The 19,232-nt window shown below is 41.7% G+C and overlaps 1 protein-coding gene across 1 annotated transcript in view; it reads right to left on the reverse strand.

Moving 5' to 3' along the window:
* The window catches only part of LOC129337910 (uncharacterized), a 44,610-nt gene that overhangs the window by 5,940 nt on the left and 19,438 nt on the right, over window positions 1-19,232 (reverse strand). The window contains exon 3 of the mRNA XM_054991918.1: window positions 3,897-3,981. Coding sequence (XP_054847893.1) covers window positions 3,897-3,981 — 85 coding nt within the window. The remainder of the gene's footprint in view (window positions 1-3,896; window positions 3,982-19,232) is intronic.

Here is a 19,232-nt window from a genome sequence, read left to right on the forward strand (position 1 = left end):
GATTGTGGCAATTTAATACAATTTTTATTCCAGCATTAGCTTCTGTGGACTAGAGCCCACTGCCTCAGACACTAACTTCAGATGCTATTCTAATTGTTATGGTTAGGACGAGATAAGACTTCAAAGACATCATCTTTACTCAGATGTAGGGTTGCCAGTTTTGGGTTGGGAAATACCTGGAGATTTTAGGGGTGAAGTCTGGGGAAGGCAGGGCTTGGAGCTCAGCAGGGTATTATATAGTCCATTCTCCAAAGCACCCATTTACTCCAGGGGAACTGATATCTGTTGTCGGGAAATCAGTTGGAATTTGGGAGCTCTCCAGGCCCTACCTGAAGGCTAGCAATCATATTCAGATGTCATGAACAAACCAGAGTTTATTTGAAATAAGCAGGAACTTGGTTTCTTCTAGAGTTCTTATATTCCCTCCCTCCTTCCCCCTGGAGAGGCAATTGGAGACTTTTCCATCTGACTCCTATTGTTGTGACATCTAAATGTTGGTACTTTATCAAGTTTGGGTTGGGGTTTTTTTCCCATCAGTAACTGAGACTCTAAACCAGAACTAAATGAAACATCACAAAAAATGGAATTATATTAAACATTTCCTAAACCAGGAAGTCTTCAATTGTGGTTTTATGTGAGAGAGAGAGAGCATATGAGCCACAGAATAAACCAGATTTATGCTTGGCTGATTCCGCACACGTTGGACAATGCACTTCCAATCCTCTTTATAGATCATTTGGAATGGATTTTTTCATGTGCGGAACCAAAAATCTACCTCAAACTATTGATAAAGTGCATTGAAAGGGCCTTATCCAACGTGTGCAGAATAAGCCCTTGCCCTGGTGAGATATGAATGCAGGCAGAGTCTAAGAATGCAATATTAACTACACTAGGAGCAAGTCTAATATTACTCACTGGGGCTTTACTTCCCATGTGCTAATGATGATCTGCTTGCAAAGGGAGGGAGTAAAGTGGGTAGAGTGTCAGACTAGGATCAGGGAGACCCATGTTAAAATCTCCCCTCTGCAGTGGAAGCTTGCTGGGTCCCCTTGATTTCACTCTCAGCCTAACATACATCACATGGTTATTGTGGGGTTAAAATGGAGGAGAGAACAATATATGTAAGTCTGGGTTCCCATTGTGAAGAAAAGTGGGGTATAAATGGAGCTAAAAACAAAGTGGAAAGAAGTGAATAGAGTATATGCAAAATATATGCAGCGAGAATACATTATGTGCCATCGTTAATGTTTTATAAACAGGGCATAGGCCTATTTAGACATTTCATTATCTTTGATGCCGTTATTGTTTTACAGACAGGACACAGACTTAATTAGACGTCTACTCTATATATCATAGGCATACAGCAATTGTGAAATTACTAACTAGTGCTATATCATTACTGTAGTTGGATGTTATAATTGCAAGAGCAATATTCCTATGTCATCCTTCAGGGCAACACCTACCTGCTTGGGAACATCAAAATACTATACCAGAATCTACTTATTGAAAAGGAGCTAGAAGAATCTGTTCAAATACACTCAGACAATAATTTCACAGGTGCAACAGTACCACAGAGAGGTATTTTAGGAATTGTCTGTTGCTTCATTTTCCTCTGTAGACATTCTTCCCAAGCAAACAAATTTTGCTCCAACATGCAAGAAACCATTGTTCTCCCCTTTGTAGGTTTCACACTGAGCAAAAAAGTCAGGAATATGAAACACTCTCAAAAGGAACACTGATTGCCCTTTGTGTAAAGGTAGGGATTACAGGTAATTTCAATTTCTTATCCCGGCTGTTGTACTTAAAAAATCCCAAACTGATTTCCCTTCTCCCTTATACAAACCAAACTCTTCTTTTCGTGCCATTTCCTATTTCATGAATCAAATTTTCCAGATACAGTTTTGACATTCCATCATTATCTCTGTCAATAATCTGTATTGCATGCATACTATGCATGTAAATGGTGTACTTTGATTGTATAAATGCTATATAAATTGCATACGAAAAAGTACGATATGCCTACACAATACAAATGAATCTACAAAACGGACAGCGAAAAGCAGATAATTGAAACTTGAGAAAACTATAAACAAACATAACAAAAAATAAAGCAGAGAACATTTGCTAATCTCATACCCTTGCCAGAAGGACTTCTGGATGCATGTCCTTAGCTTTTTGTTGTGGATTTCAGGTTGTTTGCATAAGCTCAAAGCAAACTTACCAGAACTTTTGAAAGGATTCAGAAATGCATTTCAATGCTAGCACGAACATTTTTATAAGTAAAGTCAGACATCAAAATCATGGCTCCTAATAGGGACTGGGGCTGGCTTTAAAAACAAGAGTTTGAGACCAGAGATAGGAAAATGGTGCCCTGCCTGGAAGCTGCTTCACACGGAAATGGCGCTGGGCGTTCATCGTCTGTGATGCAATTAGCAGCACTGCCCAGGGCTGTGCCTCAGCAACAGAGCACCTGCTCTGCATGCATAAAGTTCCAAGGTCAATTCTCGACACGTTCACTAAAGAATCAAAACAAGTAGCAGGTGCTGGGAAACACTTGCTCTGTCCAAGACCCTGGAGAGTTTCTACCCGTCAGATTAGACAACACTAAGTCAGATTCTTGTGTAATATTATCTATTAGACAGTGGAAAGGAGTAGAGACAACATCATCCCCCCCTCATAACCCTTGCTTCCCCTTTTGTGGTGGCCCCTGTATCTTGTATGGAGTTTTATGAACATAGCATCAGATCTGCAGCATTCTGTTGAGCTAGCCATTTCCTAGATTGGGACCAATTCATCTAGAGGTTAAGCACTAACCTTTTCTCTCAGTGTCACTTCTGTATTTTATATAGCAGGGGCGGGTAGACTTTATGTTTCTAGGAGCGACTGATTTTTTTTCAAGAGCTTTGGGAGATAGCAGTCACAGATAATGGTTTGGTGGGTGGAGCCAGGCACAAAATGGCAGCTTGTACAAAAATGATAGCAGTTCAGAGTAGCAATCTAGTGCTCGGGTGGGGGAAAATATTCCTCTACTGTTTCCCAAAAGCAAACCTCAACCACCCCAAACTGTAACTTGTCCTGAAGAGGAAAATCTACAGTGATACCTATTTTTTCCCAAGGCAATGCCAAGTAGCAACTTTGAAGCAGGGGGAAAGAGTCAATAGCAAACAACTTTCCTGTCCAGTGCAAGTGTGTACACAGGGCTTTTTTTCTGGGAAAAGAGGTGGTGGAACTGAGTGGGTTGCCCTCGGAGAAAATGATCACATGGCTGGTGGCCCCACCCCCTGATCTCCAGACAGAGGGGAGTTTAGATTGCCCTCCGCGCCGCTCAGCAGCATGGAGGGCAATCTCAACTCCCCTCTGTCTGGAGATCAGGGGGCGGGGCCACCGGCCATGTGACCATTTTCAAGAGGTTCCGAAACTCCGTTCCACCGCGTTCCAGCTGAAAAAAAGCCCTGTGTGTACACATACATATGGTGGAAGAGGAAGAGAAACAGATGAGAGTCATGACTTGGAGCAGAAAGCCCACTGTTCCAAGCACCCCCATCAACTGGCCAGTAGTTGTTAAGGCCGGGGGGAGCACTTGGAGCAGAAGGCAGCTGTGGTGTGCTTTTTGAAGTAGCGGTGCAAAATGTCATTCAGCATTTTTTATCTTTTGAGTTGAACTGATTTTTCTTTTGTCGGGGGCGGGGGGGGGGGGTTACACAACTATTTTTTAAAGTTTTGAGACTTTACCTAGGTTTGTAGAAACATCTATCTGGCTTCATTGTACAGATTTTTTTGAAATGCAATCTGATGTCCAAACTTTAATGCTGTATCTACCACATGAGAATTTCTTTACCTATGATGACAAACAATGCATCATTTAGGAATGAACTTTTATATCAGAAAATGCTTACCTGTGCTTAAATGCTGTACTTTAAACTTTAGATTCAAAGGGTCTCGGGCATAGCTTGTCACAAAATCTGGAATACTTGCTTCATACTGCAAAAAAGGGTAGGGTGTGGGAAGAAACAATGCAACATTATGTGGGCCATCATATCTGAAATACAAAGTAGTTCATGCAAGAAACAAACTGCAACAAGCAATTCAGACCACTTGTCGGACTCAGCATGGCATCTCCAGGGTCTCAGGCAGACACTGAACACCTGATGCCTGAGCGCCTCAAATGGAGATACCAAGGACTAAACCTGAGAATTTCTGCACCATAACTGCAAAAAGCAATCTTGATTTCAAACACTGTCTGCAAGTGTGGTAGATTCTAATAAAGCAGTGTTAATATTCTGAAACACATAATAGATAATTTTCTTAATGAGTCACACAGGGGTGGTCTTTGCTGCAGGGCGACCAGGGCAGCTGCCTTGTGCCCCATACTGGGTGTGGCCCTACACTGGCCCCTGGATTGCTCTGCAGCCTCTGTCTGCCACTGGCCACTGCACTGCACTGCCTGAGTCGTAGCTGCAGCAGCTCAAGCAATCAGCAGCCATGGGTGGATGGCTCATATAGCAGCAGCCCCTCCATCCATCCCTCCATCCCTCCACATGTCGCCTCAAGGAGCAGTCATGGCGAGGAGGAGGAAGAGGAGCAGTGGCAGTAGCCACCAATTCCCAAGAGCAGCTGTCTTCATGGGCCTGCTTTTTCCCCTTTCCCTCCTCCATTGGAGGTGTGGGGCCAGGGGCCAGGTCCTTTGGCTGCCTGATTTCATCAAGCCCACTCCCGCTTAAGTCCATCACCATTGCCAGACCGTGCTGCCCCTTGTACAATGGCAGCTGCAGCAGGAGGGTTCTCCCAGCCTCCATCCATCCTCCTTGTGTCACTTTGAGGTGTAGCTGCTGCAAAGCAGAGGAGCTACAGCCACTACCATGCCAGGGCAGATGCTGTCACGACTCACGAGCCTGCTCTTTCCCCTTTCCCTCCTCTGTTGGGGGTCAGGGGCAGTTTTTGCCTCCCAGCCCCTCCCTGGTGTTGGCAGTTGGGACAGAGGCTGAATCTGTTCTGGGAGCTGTCTGGCATCCTGGGAGCAGACCTGGGCCCCTGCCAACCCACCCACCATCAAGAGGTGAGGCAACAACGGGTAGGAATGGAGGCTGAGGGGGCCCCTCTTTAAACTTTGCCCAGAGCCCCATAACAACTAAGACCACCCCTAGACTCACAATGTATTCCATATTTTATAGGTCTCCAGGTGGCAAATCTACTTATACGTGACTGCATAATGGCATGAGACGGGTCCAGCTGTGCATTTATTTTATCACTGATCATGTGTGCAATCATGTAGATTTATACCTTTATCGGGCTTACAGGAAGAAAAGATTAAAATCACTGATAGATCACTGGTAGACCTTCTGTCCACCAACAGACTTTCTGTCCATTTCTCATGGCTAGGATCCTATATAAGAGCCATTGGGAGCTGACTGTGTTGGATACATTGCTCTCTGTATTTGCCTCATGTGGAAACACCTTTACATGTGCAACAATAGTCTTATAACTGCAACAATAGTCATTAATGGCCAAGCTACTAACTTCTTTAAAATCAGGGTTTCTACAGTTTCTTACTGCCCCTCAAAGTAGTTTTAACTGCATTTTAGTAAAAGTAATTTGAACTAGTTTTATATCATTACTTTGAAGTAGATCCTACCCATCACTGATCATCAAAGTTGCTGTATGTCCAAACCCTTGGTGTTACGTGTCAGATATGTCCACTATATGGAAGTTCTGGAAAGAGATTTAGCAGGAGACCTTTTTTCTTTTCTTTTTTATGCCTCAAATAAAGGTAAGAATGTCAAAAAAGAAGGGAAAAAGTTTGATCAGAAGGAAAAAGTTTGATCAGAAGGTAGAGTGGGTCTGACAAGACTTCTGAGAAATAAGAATGTAACACTGTAGGGTTGTTTTTAGAATTACTCTTTTTTTTATAAAAAAAATTTATTGGTGAGCCCAAATTAAAAAATGTATACATACATTCAATCCCCTAATTAATTCTGACCCCCACCCTTTCCTCCCCCCTCCCTTATCGACTTCCAGCAGCTTTCCAACCCCTAATCCCTCTTATTACTCAACTTAATTTCATTAATATTCTTCTCTACTATATATCATAACTCTTATTCTAAGCATATTCAAATTATATTATATACTGTATTATACTGTATTCTATAAAAATCCATTACAATATTTGTTATAATTCTCATTAATTAACTGCATATTCTGAATAAAATTTCCTTACACGTAATACTGACATATATATATCCCTTTAACTTATACTTAATTATTTTATCTAGAATTTTCTTAAACATAAAGCTAGCTTAGACTCTAATAGTTAAATTCCCCCTTAATGGTAAAGTCACTTCTCTCTTTCATTTACAATATCACATTTTAGTAATTCTCAAACTGCCACAGTTCCCCTTTCACATCCCATGTTTTTCTAAGTACTGTTTCAGCTTCCCCCAGTCTGCAGTATATTGTCCTGGATCAAGGTCTTTCAACTTTCTTGTCATTTTATCCATCTCTGCCATGTACAGCAATTTGTAAATCCAATCTTCTATAGTTGGTACTTCTTGCACTTTCCATTTCTGCGCATACAAAAGTCTTGCTGCTGTTGTCATATAAAATAGCAATGTCCTATACTGCGTTGGAACACTTTCCATTCCCAAGATCAGTAGCAACAGTTCTGGGTTCTTGTTTATTTGAATTTGTAGAATCTCATTTATTACTTCAATTATATCTCCCCAGTATTGCTTAGCTACCTCACAAGTCCACCACATATGATATAGCGATCCTTCATGCTTTTTATATATCCAACATTTATCTGACATATTTGTATTTCCAAGCGCAATTTTCTTTGGCGTCAAGTACCATCTATATATCATTTTGTAGACATTCTCTTTAATATTAGTACATGTTGAAATTTTCAGCGTATTCTTCCACAAATGCTCCCATGCTTCCATTGTTATTTCTTTATGAAAATTTATTGCCCATTTCACCATCTGGACTTTTACAGTCTCATCTTCAGTATGCCATTTTAAAAGTATTTTATAAATCTTAGAAATTTCTTTCTTGCCTTCTTGTAAAATTATTTCCTCTAGTTCTGAGTTTTCCATCCTTATTCCTCCCCTTAGGCAGTCCGAATTATAAAGATCTCTGATCTGTCTATATTGAAACCATCCATAACTAGGAGACAATTCTTCTTCTGTTTTTATTTTAGGTACTGAGTATTGTATCTGTATTATCTCCTTGTAGGTTAAACATTGCTGTTCACTGTCAACAGTTCTCGGATCTATTACTTCATACGGAGCTACCCATGAAGGAATTCCATCTTTCACGTGAATCTTATACTTCTTCCAAATGGTAAAAAGGCTTCTCCTAATATAATGATGCAAAAACATGGAGTTCGCTTTTATTTTATCATACCACAAATATGCATGCCACCCAAATATTTTTTTATGTCCTTCCAAGGCCAGCAACTTATGGTTTTTCAACGTTATCCAATCCTTTAACCATGTCAAACAAATTGCTTCATAGTATAGTCTTATGTTGGGCAGTTGTAAACCACCTCTCTCCTTAGCATCCTGCAACACCTTCATTTTTACACGCGGTTTTTTACCTGCCCACACAAAGTCAGAAATTTTCCTTTGCCATTTGTCAAATTGTTTGGAGTCTCGAAAGATTGGAATTGTTTGCAACAAGAACATCACTCGCGGTAAAACATTCATCTTTACTGCCGCTATTCTTCCCAACCATGATAAGTTCAATTTATTCCATTTTATCAAATCCCTCTCTATTTGTATCCGCAGTTTCTCATAGTTATTCTTGAATAAGTCTATGTTTTGGGCAGTTAATTCGATACCAAGATATTTTACTTTGTTTGTTACCTCATAGTCTGTAATCTCCATCAGCTCTTGTTGCTTCTGTTTAGTCATATTTTTACATAATATCTTCGATTTCTTTTTATTTACATAGAAACCAGCCAGATCTCCAAATTCCTTTATTTTCTTTATTACTTTTGGCATATTATCAATTGGATCCTCTACTATTAACATTATATCATCCGCAAATGCCCTGACCTTGTAGGCAAATTCCTTTATTTTTATACCTCGAATTGCATTGTCCTCCCGTATCTGAATCATCAATATTTCCAAAATTAAAATAAACAACAATGGAGATAGAGGGCAACCTTGTCTCGTACCTTTACTTATTTTCAGTCTTTTTGTCAAGTCATCATTCACTACAATCGCTGCACATTGGTCTTTATAGATTTCTTTAACTGCTTGTATGAACTTTTATCCCATTTGCAGCTTTTCCATAGCGGCAAACAAAGTCCCAGTTCAAATTGTCAAATGCTTTTTCAGCGTCTACGAAGAAAAAACCAACTTCCCTGTCACAGTGTTTGTCGTAGTACTCGATAGCATTTATTACTGTCCTTAAGTTATCCTTAATTTGTCTATTGGGTAAAAACCCAGCCTGTTCTTCTGCGATGAATTCCGACAGCCATCCTTTTATCCTTTCTGCCAATACCTTTGCAAAAATTTTATAGTCGTTATTCAATAACGAAATTGGTCTATAATTTTTAACATTGGTCACATCTTGCCCCTCTTTCGGAATCAATGAAATATTAGCTTCATTCCATGTCTCAGGGATCCTTTGACCCTGCATAGCTCCGTTCAACACTTCTTTTAGAAAGGGTACTAATTCATTGGCCATCACTTTGTAAAATTTTGCCGTTAGTCCATCTGGTCCCGGGGCCTTCCCTAATTTCGTTGACTGTATTACTTCTTTTATTTCTTCCTCTGTCACTTCCCCATTTAATTTCTCCTTCCATTTTTCAGAAATTACCGGAAGTTTCATCTTATCCAAATACTCCACTATGGATTCTTTATTCACCTCTTTTTTTTTATACAGTTTGGCGTAAAATTTAAAAAAGGCTCTACTGATGGCTGCTTGGTCCATAAATATTTTATCATCTTCCCGAATTCTACTTATAGTATTCTTCTCCTTCCTTTTTTTTAGTTGCCATGCCAGGTGTTTCCCAGGTTTATTTGCCCCTTCAAACGACTTCTGATTCATTCTCTTTCCCTTCTATTTCTTTGTTGTTCATTGCCGCCAACTGTTCTTGCAATATTCTAATATCCTGGTATATTTTCTTTTTCCCTGGTCTTTTCTTAAGTTGTACCTCTTTGGCTTTTATTTTTTCCATAATTTCTAGTCTTTTCTCCTCTTTTTTCTTCTTAGCTCTTGCGTTCAAGTCCATCAGTATACCTCTGATCACAGCTTTATATGTGTCCCAAACCTTATTAGTCGACACCTCTTTATTCAAATTACTTTGTACAAAGAATTTGGTCTCTCTCCGCAGCAACTCAACATTCTCTACCGACTGTAGTAAGTCTTCATTTATTCTCCATCCTCTTCTTTTATTATTTTTGCCAAATCTCCACATGATTGGATTATGATCTGAGCTTACCTTAGGCATTATTTCCACATCTCTGGTCCACAGTACCAGTTCTTTAGAAGCCCAGATCATGTCAATTCTCGATAAAGTAGAATGTCTTGCAGAATAAAATGTATATTGTCTATTTTTGGGATTCTGCCTTCTCTTTTTTTTTTAGAAAATTTTTATTGGTGAATATACTTTTCAAATTCAATACATACATTCCCTCAATATCTAATTAACCCTATCCCCCACCCTTTTCCTCCCCCCTCTCTATCGACTTCCAACAGCTTTCCAACCCTTACCCCCTCTTATTACTTGATAATTCCCTTAGTCTAAGCTCATTCTAATTTTTTTCCAGGTATTCTATCATATATATCAAATATCCTATCAATATAGCATGCTTCTATCAATTATACTATCAAATATTCTATCAGTATAATATACATCTATCAATTATACTATCAATATAGTATAAATCTTATATCCGTCAATATAGCAGACCAGTATAATATAATATAATATAATATAATATAATATAATATAATATAATATAATATAATATAATATAATATAATATAATATAATATAATATAATATAATATAATATAATATAATATAATATATAACAAAAGTCTTAGTTTAAACATATTCTATTTCTTTTAAACATATATTCTATCAAATATACTATTGTCATTATAATATGTATTAACACCCCTACTGTGCACCCTTGCCACCAATGTGGCACCGCACACAGCACCATACTGCACATTCATTATATAATATACAATCTGATCTACCAACATAATAGTATATATAGTATGCCCCATCAGTATATTTGTTTAACTATTCCCTTATTCATATACTCTGATAAAGGTATTACTTATCGTAACCTCCCTATCTTATTCTTTAAAAAATCAGTTCTAAATTTCACCCCTCTTCTGCTATATTATAATCCAAGTTTAGATTAAAATAGATATAAATTCTTAATGGTAAAGTCACTTCTCTCTTCTGTTTAAAATGTCTTATTTCAAAAGTTCTCAAACTGCCACAGTTCTCCTTTCACATCCCATTTTTTTTTCCAAAAATTGTTTCAGTTTCGCCCAGTCCGCCAAATACTGTCCCAGATCCAGGTCTTTAAGTTTTCTTGTCATTTTATCCATCTCTGCCATGTACAGCAATTTGTAAATCCAGTCCTCTACAGTAGGTACTTCTTGCACTTTCCATTTCTGCGCATACAGTAATCTTGCTTCAGCTGTCATATAAAGGGGATTCTGCCTTCTCCATACATCTTCTAAAGTCTCTTGTTCCTTTAGTGCAAAGAACGACTTTGGCAATATTCCTCTTTTCTTTTTCACAGTTGTAGACTTCTTATCTTCTTCTATATTGGTAATTCCATTGAAATCCCCTGCTAGAATTATCTGGTCATAAGACAACTCATCTAAATGTTTCCCCAAATCTGTAAAGAAATTTTCTTTTGCGCCATTGGGCGCATATATTCCAATCACCAATAACTTCTTTGAGTTCCAAATTATTTCCACTGCTAAATATCTAGCTTCCACATCACTTAGCACTAATTTAGGTTGCAGCTCTTCCTTTATATACAACACAACTCCCCTTTTCTTCTTTTTTGAAGCAGCTACAAACTCATTTCCTAATTTTGCACATTTCAAATATTTTCTATCTTGCTTTTTAATATGCATTTCCTGCAAGCACACTATGTTACTTTTTTGCTTTAATAGCCAGTGGAAAACAGTCTTTCGCTTACAAGGTGAATTTAGTCCATTTACATTCCAGGATATAATTTTACACTCCATGACCAAATTCTCGTGCGTTTTGGTAAGTCTTTTTCATTTTCCCTAATAAACATGTCCATCTCATGACCAGATCTGATGAATTTCCTTTCTCCCCCAAACTCAAAGGCCAGTCCTTCCAGTATTTCCCATCTATATCTAATTTTCAAGTCCTTTAACATCTGGACCAGCTCTCTGTATTTTTTCCGATCCAACAAAACCGCTCTAGGTATTTCCTTCATAATTCTCACCACTTTACTGTCGATTTCTAATGGATCTTGGAATTGTTTAGTCACAATTTGCTCTCTTGTATTTCTTGTCGTAAATTGCACAATCATATCCCTTCCTCTGAGCTGCAAATCTTGAGTTAATTCTGTATACCACATCTAGAAGAGCCGCAATTTCCTCTTCTTCCTTCCCCAGGTAGACTGCCAAAATTTCTGTAATCTGCTCCCGGGCTGTCTTTTCCTCCGTTTCCGGGATCGAACGAAATCTAAGTTGCTTTTCCATTTGTTTACTTTCTGCGATGGCGATTCTCCCTCTCAGTGCACTAATCTCGGTTTTCTGCACGTCCGCTAGAGATTCAACCATATTTTCTACTACATTCACTCTCTGCTGTGTAGCTTGCAAATCTTTTTGTATTTTATCCACACCTTTCGTCAATTCTGCCATCTCCGTCTTAAGTGTCTCTTTAAAGTCTTTAAACTCTCTTGCCATCTCTTGTATCATTTCCTTAAGCTCTTTATTTCCCTCTGCAATCGCCGCCTGCCACTCCTTCTTCGACATCATGGGGCTAGCTTTGCTCCGCCCCCACGAGTCCGCCCTCTTCCTCAAATCCGTGGTGCTTATCTAATGTTTTCTACTATTTTTAAAAGTTCCAAATCAATTAAATCTAGTCCAGAGCTGTTTTACACTGTCCAAAATGTAGGGCGTTTTTTCTCTATGGTTTTACATGAAGCACTCGCCCATACCTTTTCCAAGATGGCCTACTTCCGTTTCCACTGAAGCCGCAGTTTGCCCTTCTGAAAAATGGCGATCTTCTACTTCTGGAGCCCACAAAGAGCCGCTTCTCTCAAAGCTTTCTATGATCTTGACATACTTCCTGTTCCTTTACAGTTCACAGCAACTCTCGCGATGTTAGAACTTTCCCACAGTCCGCTATCTCTCCTCCGCCACAGGTATGTAAACAATAATAAATTTTCTGTGCTTACTTCACTTTACAGTGTCTCTTTTTAAAATTTTTCCTTGCCGAAACGTCCACTTTTAGTAATCAATCTGTTGCAGTTTTTAAATCCTCCTTAGTATTTTGTTTCTTGTATTAAACTGTCCCGTTTTGAGAGATAGCAATCTTTACCTTCTTAGACGTTTTCTTGGGTTGTAATCGCTGCTTCTGTTATCAAATCACATCAATTCCCCTTGCTGCTTTACCGAGGCTTGGGCATGTAGGTCTTATGCCAAAAAGAATTACTCCAGAGCCGCTGCAGAGATCTTAGCACACCTATCTTCGGGTGGGACCTCAAGGGTGGGTGAGAGTTCATTGCGCAGAACCCCCCCCCCTCGCCCGAGATCAATGCGCCCTCAGGTTAGAATGCGTACTTGCCTGTTCTCTGCCTGAGAACAGGTGGCTGCGGGCTGACGACGCCTCTCCAGCCTTCCAAACAGCGGCACGGACAGCTCAGCTCTTAGAGCTGCGTTAGACCTCCATGGATCCCAAACCGGAAGTCGTTTTTAGAATTACTCTTGTAGAGAAATATAAATAAAAAATATTACAGAATCATACAAGTACATTGTAATGGTTTCCATATGTATCCATCTCTTGGAGCTATTTCAAGAGCACTTCTATGGAAGAAAGCATTAAGTTAGAATAACAACAACAACAATAACAACATTCGATTTATATACTGCCCTTCAGGACAACTTAACGCCCACTCAGCGCGGTTTACAAAGTATGTTATCATTATCCCCACAACAAAACACCCTGTGAGGTGGGTGGGGCTCAGAGAGCTCCTAGAAGCTGTGATGACCCAAAGTCACCCAGCTGGCTTCAAGTGGAGGAGTGGGGAATCAAACCTAGTTCTCCAGATTAGAGTCCCATGCTCTTAACCACTAATCAAACTGGAAGAGGCTGTTATCCCACTTGTCACCTCAAAATTTACTTGAATAATAACATTATTAATAAAAAATTGAGAACTAATCTGCTCCTTCATGCCATGACTGAAGGGAGGAAAATATTATCATGGAGGAGGAATGAATGAATTAGGCATGAACTAGTATGTTTTAAAGGACTGGAGTTTCGTGTAAAAGGTCAAAGCTCTATGGACACCTGTGACTGAAGATGAATATGCCAGTAGCCAGGAACTTTCTGAGAAGCCCTTCTTCAAACATTTTTTCCAAAGGTTAATAGGAGCCAACTCAGGCTCACCGTAAGAGAAAATTAACCAGGATCCACAATATTAAATTAAATTGGCCAGAACATTTGTTGCAAGAGTGCCATCTAATGGCGAAAGTTAATTCTCTTGGATCTTGTCTCTCTAAACAAGACATCTTATATGAGAACGCACAAGTGTAGGAAGACGCAATGTTGGCTGGGAAGCATAGCTTAAAAAGACAGAGCCAAAGGGTCTGTCAATTTCACCTCTCTGCAGGAGGGGTAGTTCAAAAAGACAGAACCAGCAGAGATGGCTCCTCAAAGGGTTCATTAATTTCATCTTCATCTCCCCCAAAGGGAGCTAAAATTGACGGAGGATTCGGGGAGGTGAAGATGAAATTAACAAACCCTCTGAGGAGCAACCTCCGACGACTCTGTCTTTTTAAACTACCCTTGTGTATAGAGGTGAAATTGAGAGAGCCTTTGGCTCTGACTTTTTAAACTATGCTGCCTGGCAAAGAGAGTTGTGGTTCTCGAAAGCTTATGGTACAATCAAGTTGGTTAGTCTTAAAGGTGCTACTGGGCTCTTTACTATTTTGCTACTACAGACTAACACGGCGAACTCCTCTGGATCTTTCATTTTTGAAATTAATCCCATCAAAGAAAGAACACATTCCCTCCAGGTTCTGTAGAGCAGAGATCTTCAGTCTAGAGTTGGAGGCTAGTTACACACAGTCCTAGCATCATGTCCACATCTGCCATGAGGACTTTCTATCAATAGTGGGCTGCAACCCCCCTGCTGGGAACTCATTTGCCAGGCTCGTGGAGCTTGATCCAAATTGGGACTCCAATGCATAGGGAGAGGAGACTTAACTGCATCTAAGTCCAGAACCCTAAGGATGAAATTTTATACTCACTCAGGAGGAGTGAGCACCATTAAAACCCATGAGAAAAAAAACCCCATGCATGCTAAGTGGACCTGCATTTGCTCAGATTTGTGCTATCCCGTCTCCACCTTACCATTTCCATTTCTACTATGCCCTTCCTATGTAGCTTCTCCCAAACAGGCAAATTAACAATTGCAAGATCTTTGGGGGAAGTGTCATGTTCTTTTTGTCTTCTGTTAATATATAAAATACCAGTGATGTTGATGCTGTATGAAGGTAGTAGAATGAACAGCCCAAGAGGACACCTTTATAATGGAACAGAATGATTTTTTGTCTTGTAATTCTCCTTCTGTAATGTTTATGGTATACCTTGCCTTAGACAGTTTGTTGTTCATGTTGTCCTCTAACTCTGTAATCTTAGTCCTATTGCATTGTTCAGTGGTTGTTTTATACCATCTGATTGCACTTATATCTTATAATCTGTCTTAAGCTTCAGCAAGAAAAGTAGACTATAAATAAAGTAAATAACTAAAAATGTATCAATAAATGTATAAATGTATTGCTAATCATTCATATTGGTCCTTACCCACAGTAAGTGGTTCATACTTTGGTTGCCAAGCTGGAGAAGTAAAAGTGAGAGAAATGAGTGTGGGTTCATGGGTATGTGTGTTAGACAGAGGCAGAGAGAAATGTGAAAGAGAGCAAGTAGAAGGAGAGACAGCAAGAAGTCAAACAGCATAAGGTAATAGGGAACAGACTATGAAACATGTGTTACCAGAACTGCTGTTTATTATAATGGGGAATTAGCTGCAGCAGTCTGTAACTATTAATATTAAGCGAGAATCATAACCTATGTTTACGGAGGTCCCGATCCCAGACACTCTAGTGAAAAAGAGGCAGACAAGGAGTAAGGTCCAAACACGTGTATTGAGTGTAGCGTAAGCCTAACTTGCACAATCATACAGGGAACACACAAGATCTAGGAAATACAGAGTAGGAAATATAGAGACGTTCGCATTAGCGGGTTCCCAACGATGATAAGGGAAATACTCACAATCCTGGAGTGAAGCAGAGACACAGCAGCGAGGGTGGCCCAATGCCAGCACTGGGACCACAGACGGACAGCAAGGAGGTCTGGATAGGGAATGGCCGAGGCACCGAGTGGTCTGAGAGACCAGCTTAAATACCCCAAAACGTACCCTGGGGCTGGTGCTGTACTTGGTGGTTCTCACAGATTAAAACAAAGGGTCTAATGGGCTACTGAATGGCTTGGATGGGCCACTTTGGTAATCAGATTGTGATAAGTGACACCTCAGGAAGAGGGGACAAAAGAGGGAGGGGGAAATCCAAGTGGGCTGAAAGGATGTTCCAGCGGACAGGGCTTGTCCTGATGTCATCAGCTTTGGAATGCGGAGGTTTCTTTGAGATGCATTCTTTAAGTGCTTGGGATGGTCGGCACTTAGTTCCTTCTCCGGGGCGGCTCCTAAGATATGCAGAGCGGGGCGAGGGGCTCTCGCTGCGGACGTGGTGTGCCCGCTTCGCCGAAATGGCTTCTCAAAGCAGTCTTCTTCCCAGGGTCTTCTGGCTGCCTGAGAACATGGATGCCGGCTGGGCATAGCTGGGGCTGGATAGCAGGCTGCCCGGTAGCGAGGGCAAGCTCGGGGACCGACCCGTGGGAGGCTCCAGGCGGGAACTGACCAGGGAGCACCTAGCCAGGCTCGCTGGAGGTTTCCCCGGCAGGCGCCCGGCTGCTAGCAGCGGCTTGGGCCCATATGAGGCAGGCTTCCATGGAGGCAGGGGAGACAGCACACAAAACACAGTCCAAAGCAGGGAACCGGCACGGTCCGTGGCAGATGGCAGTGCAGGCACGGGGCACACTTGTAACACAGTCCAAACGCACACTGGGAAGTCCAGACGCAAGTCAGGGCAGGGCTGCCCAGAAAGAGAGTCCTTTTGTGCAGTTACCCAAACATGGAGTCAGTAAACTACACAGTCTATTGCAGCAGGGTAATTGACACGCAGGCAGGAAACTGACACGTGTATCAGAACACACACGTGCAAAGCAGTCTTTGTGCAGCAGTGAAACAGTAATGCAGGAAACTTTAACACAGTTCATAGCAGGCTTCAAAGCAGGGGAGGGGGCCTACTTGGCAACAATTCCCCCCCTCGGAGACCCCGGGACGTCAGGCACGCGGGTCTCCGAACTTGACTTCAAAGGTGAGGTGGTCGGCAATGTCCGGTGGTCGAGCTTCGAGCGAAGAAGGAGTGGGAAGGGAAGGAGGGGGAGGCGTCACTCAAAAATTTAGTTTGGAGAACCACCTAACCGAATAAGTGCAATTTAGATCAGCCAATGGGCTGCAGGTCTCTGGGTTCACACCAGGGGGTGTGCTAAGTGCAATCGTCAGAATAAATAGCAATAATTCATAGCAATAGTAATTCATAGTAATAGGCAGCAATGATCAATTCATGCATATAAACAACAACAATTCATGTTTGGGTACATTGATTAATTCATGGATGAAGGTAATTCATACGGAATTCATGATGGGTTAAAAGCATTAAAAACCAGGAGCAATTCATATACATGGATTAATTCATAGGCATAAGATTAAAAGCAAAGGCAATTCATGGGTCAATTCATGAATGCAGGATTAAAAGCAATTCATACAAGATAAAGTGAAATGTGCAAGCAGGGCATAGACCAATTCATCAAGGGTTGAACAATTCATAGATTGAACAATTCATAGATAATTAAAACCATAAATACATAAATACATAGGATTAAAAGCAATGATTCGGGAGGTTAAAACCAATAAAAGCAGCAAGAGTAAAAGCAAGTGCGTGGAAATAATTCATGAGGGGTAAGCGGCGGAAGGGCTCATAGGGGACAGAAAAATAAACTCTGCAATTAAAAGACCAACTCATATAGTCAGATTAAAACCAAATTCATCGAGCTTAAAATCAGAAATAAAATAACCTTTAAAAGAGACCGTTCAGGAGGGGTCCCGGTTAAAACCAAATTCATAAAATAATAGATATGCTAGAATTACCTCGGCGGAGGGAGTCAGGTTAAAAGGCAATTCCTAAGGTTAAAATCAAATTCATAGGGATAAAGTTAATGGGGGGTGATAAAAAGGGTCCCAGTTCATGGGAAGATCATGGGCGCACTTGCGATAGATAGAGGGAGGGGCTAGTTCGGGGCTAAATTCATGGGAGTTAAAATTCATAAGAAGCAATGGCAAGAAATTCATAAGACCATAGAGTAACAAAGATCACAGATGGCTCAGTCCGCAGTACAGCTGCTGGACTGGGTTGCATATTTACAAGAACAAGCAAGCTTAGTTCATGTGCTCCAAAACACACTTCCACCCCCCCTTGCTGTCTGCGTCAATCCGCAGAGCAGGGCCGGCAGGCGGCGAGAAGGGCTTCAGGCACACAGTTCTAGTCCTCATGGAGGTGGCGCTGCTGGCGGTCGTTTGGAGACGGGCCGTGGGCTGGGAGGCAGAGAATACGTCCCCCCCTAGTCCACAAGAGGGCCTCGGAACGGTGTCCGGCAGCAAAGCGTCCATGGGGCCGGTTCAGGATCCGTACACATAGTAAAATACAAGCATAGTTCATACCAGCACAAGCAATAAAACAAACAAAGGCTAAAACGGGGCGCCAAGAACGACCCTTAAGGCAAAAGAAGGTCAGGGTTATAGTGATCCAAGCGGTAAGACAGCTGGAGTTGCTGGAGCTGTCGGCGGCTCCAACAGCCCAAATAAAGTAATGAGGCACATAGTAAAACTTGGAAGGCCAAAATAACGATGATCGGGTGCAAAGCCAAATTGTAAATTCCAGTGGCAGTGGGGCTCCAGCCAAAGAGGGTTTCCCACCACGAATGCTCGCCGGTGGTCTTAATCCGCTGGGCAAGATCCAAAATCTCCTTTCCGTTGTGGGACACAACCAAAGCAGTGGTGTCCCCGTCCCTCTGGATGCTCTGGAGGGTGCGGTGGAGCTGCGGGTGGGCCAGGAGCTCGTGGATTAATTCCAGACCGATGCCAAGGGAAACTGGCTTCACATAGCGATAGATGGAGGGCGCCACCAGGATCTCTTCTTGGGTCCAGACCGGTACCATGTAGGTGAAGTCACAGGCTGCCACCGAAGACAGGTTACAGAAGCAGCGGTTGACTCCCGGGACCACGGGCTTCAGCTGGAACGAGTTCAGGACCACAAAATTGCAGGCCGTTCGCACACAGGCACATCCTTTCCCAATGTAGACCACAGCGGAGCTGTTCTCCCGGACGACCTCAAAAGGGCACTCATTGAGGGCGTCGACTTGCGGGGCTACACAGGGGTGATGAGGTGCAAAGGCTTGGTCTTGGCAGATGAAGCCGGTCTGGTCTCGATGCTGGCACCCTTGGAGGCTGACGAGCTGCCATCCGGTCGGGGTGAAGCGGGCCCAATGGTCGGGGTGGCGGGCGTAGAGGACCTCGGTGTCGCTGACTTGGAGTCCCAGAGGCACGACTGGATACACATGGAATGACTCGTGCGCACTGGCCGTTAATAAAAATAATTTAAGCTCCTGGGTGGTCGGTGAGAATGAGGAATTTACGAGAGACCACCAGGATTCAAGCTCCAGTTCTATGGGTGACAATTTGGGCATAATCAATCTTTTAATTTCCAGGGGCAAATGCCCGTCCGTGGCTTGCCGAATTAGCCCCATGGCCACAGCCTGATTTAATTGTTGGGCTTGCATACATGCCATGGCTATTGACACGTTGCGTTCAAAA

The sequence above is a fragment of the Eublepharis macularius genome, chromosome 11 (genome assembly GCF_028583425.1).
Source record: "Eublepharis macularius isolate TG4126 chromosome 11, MPM_Emac_v1.0, whole genome shotgun sequence".
Lineage (NCBI taxonomy): Eukaryota > Metazoa > Chordata > Lepidosauria > Squamata > Eublepharidae > Eublepharis > Eublepharis macularius.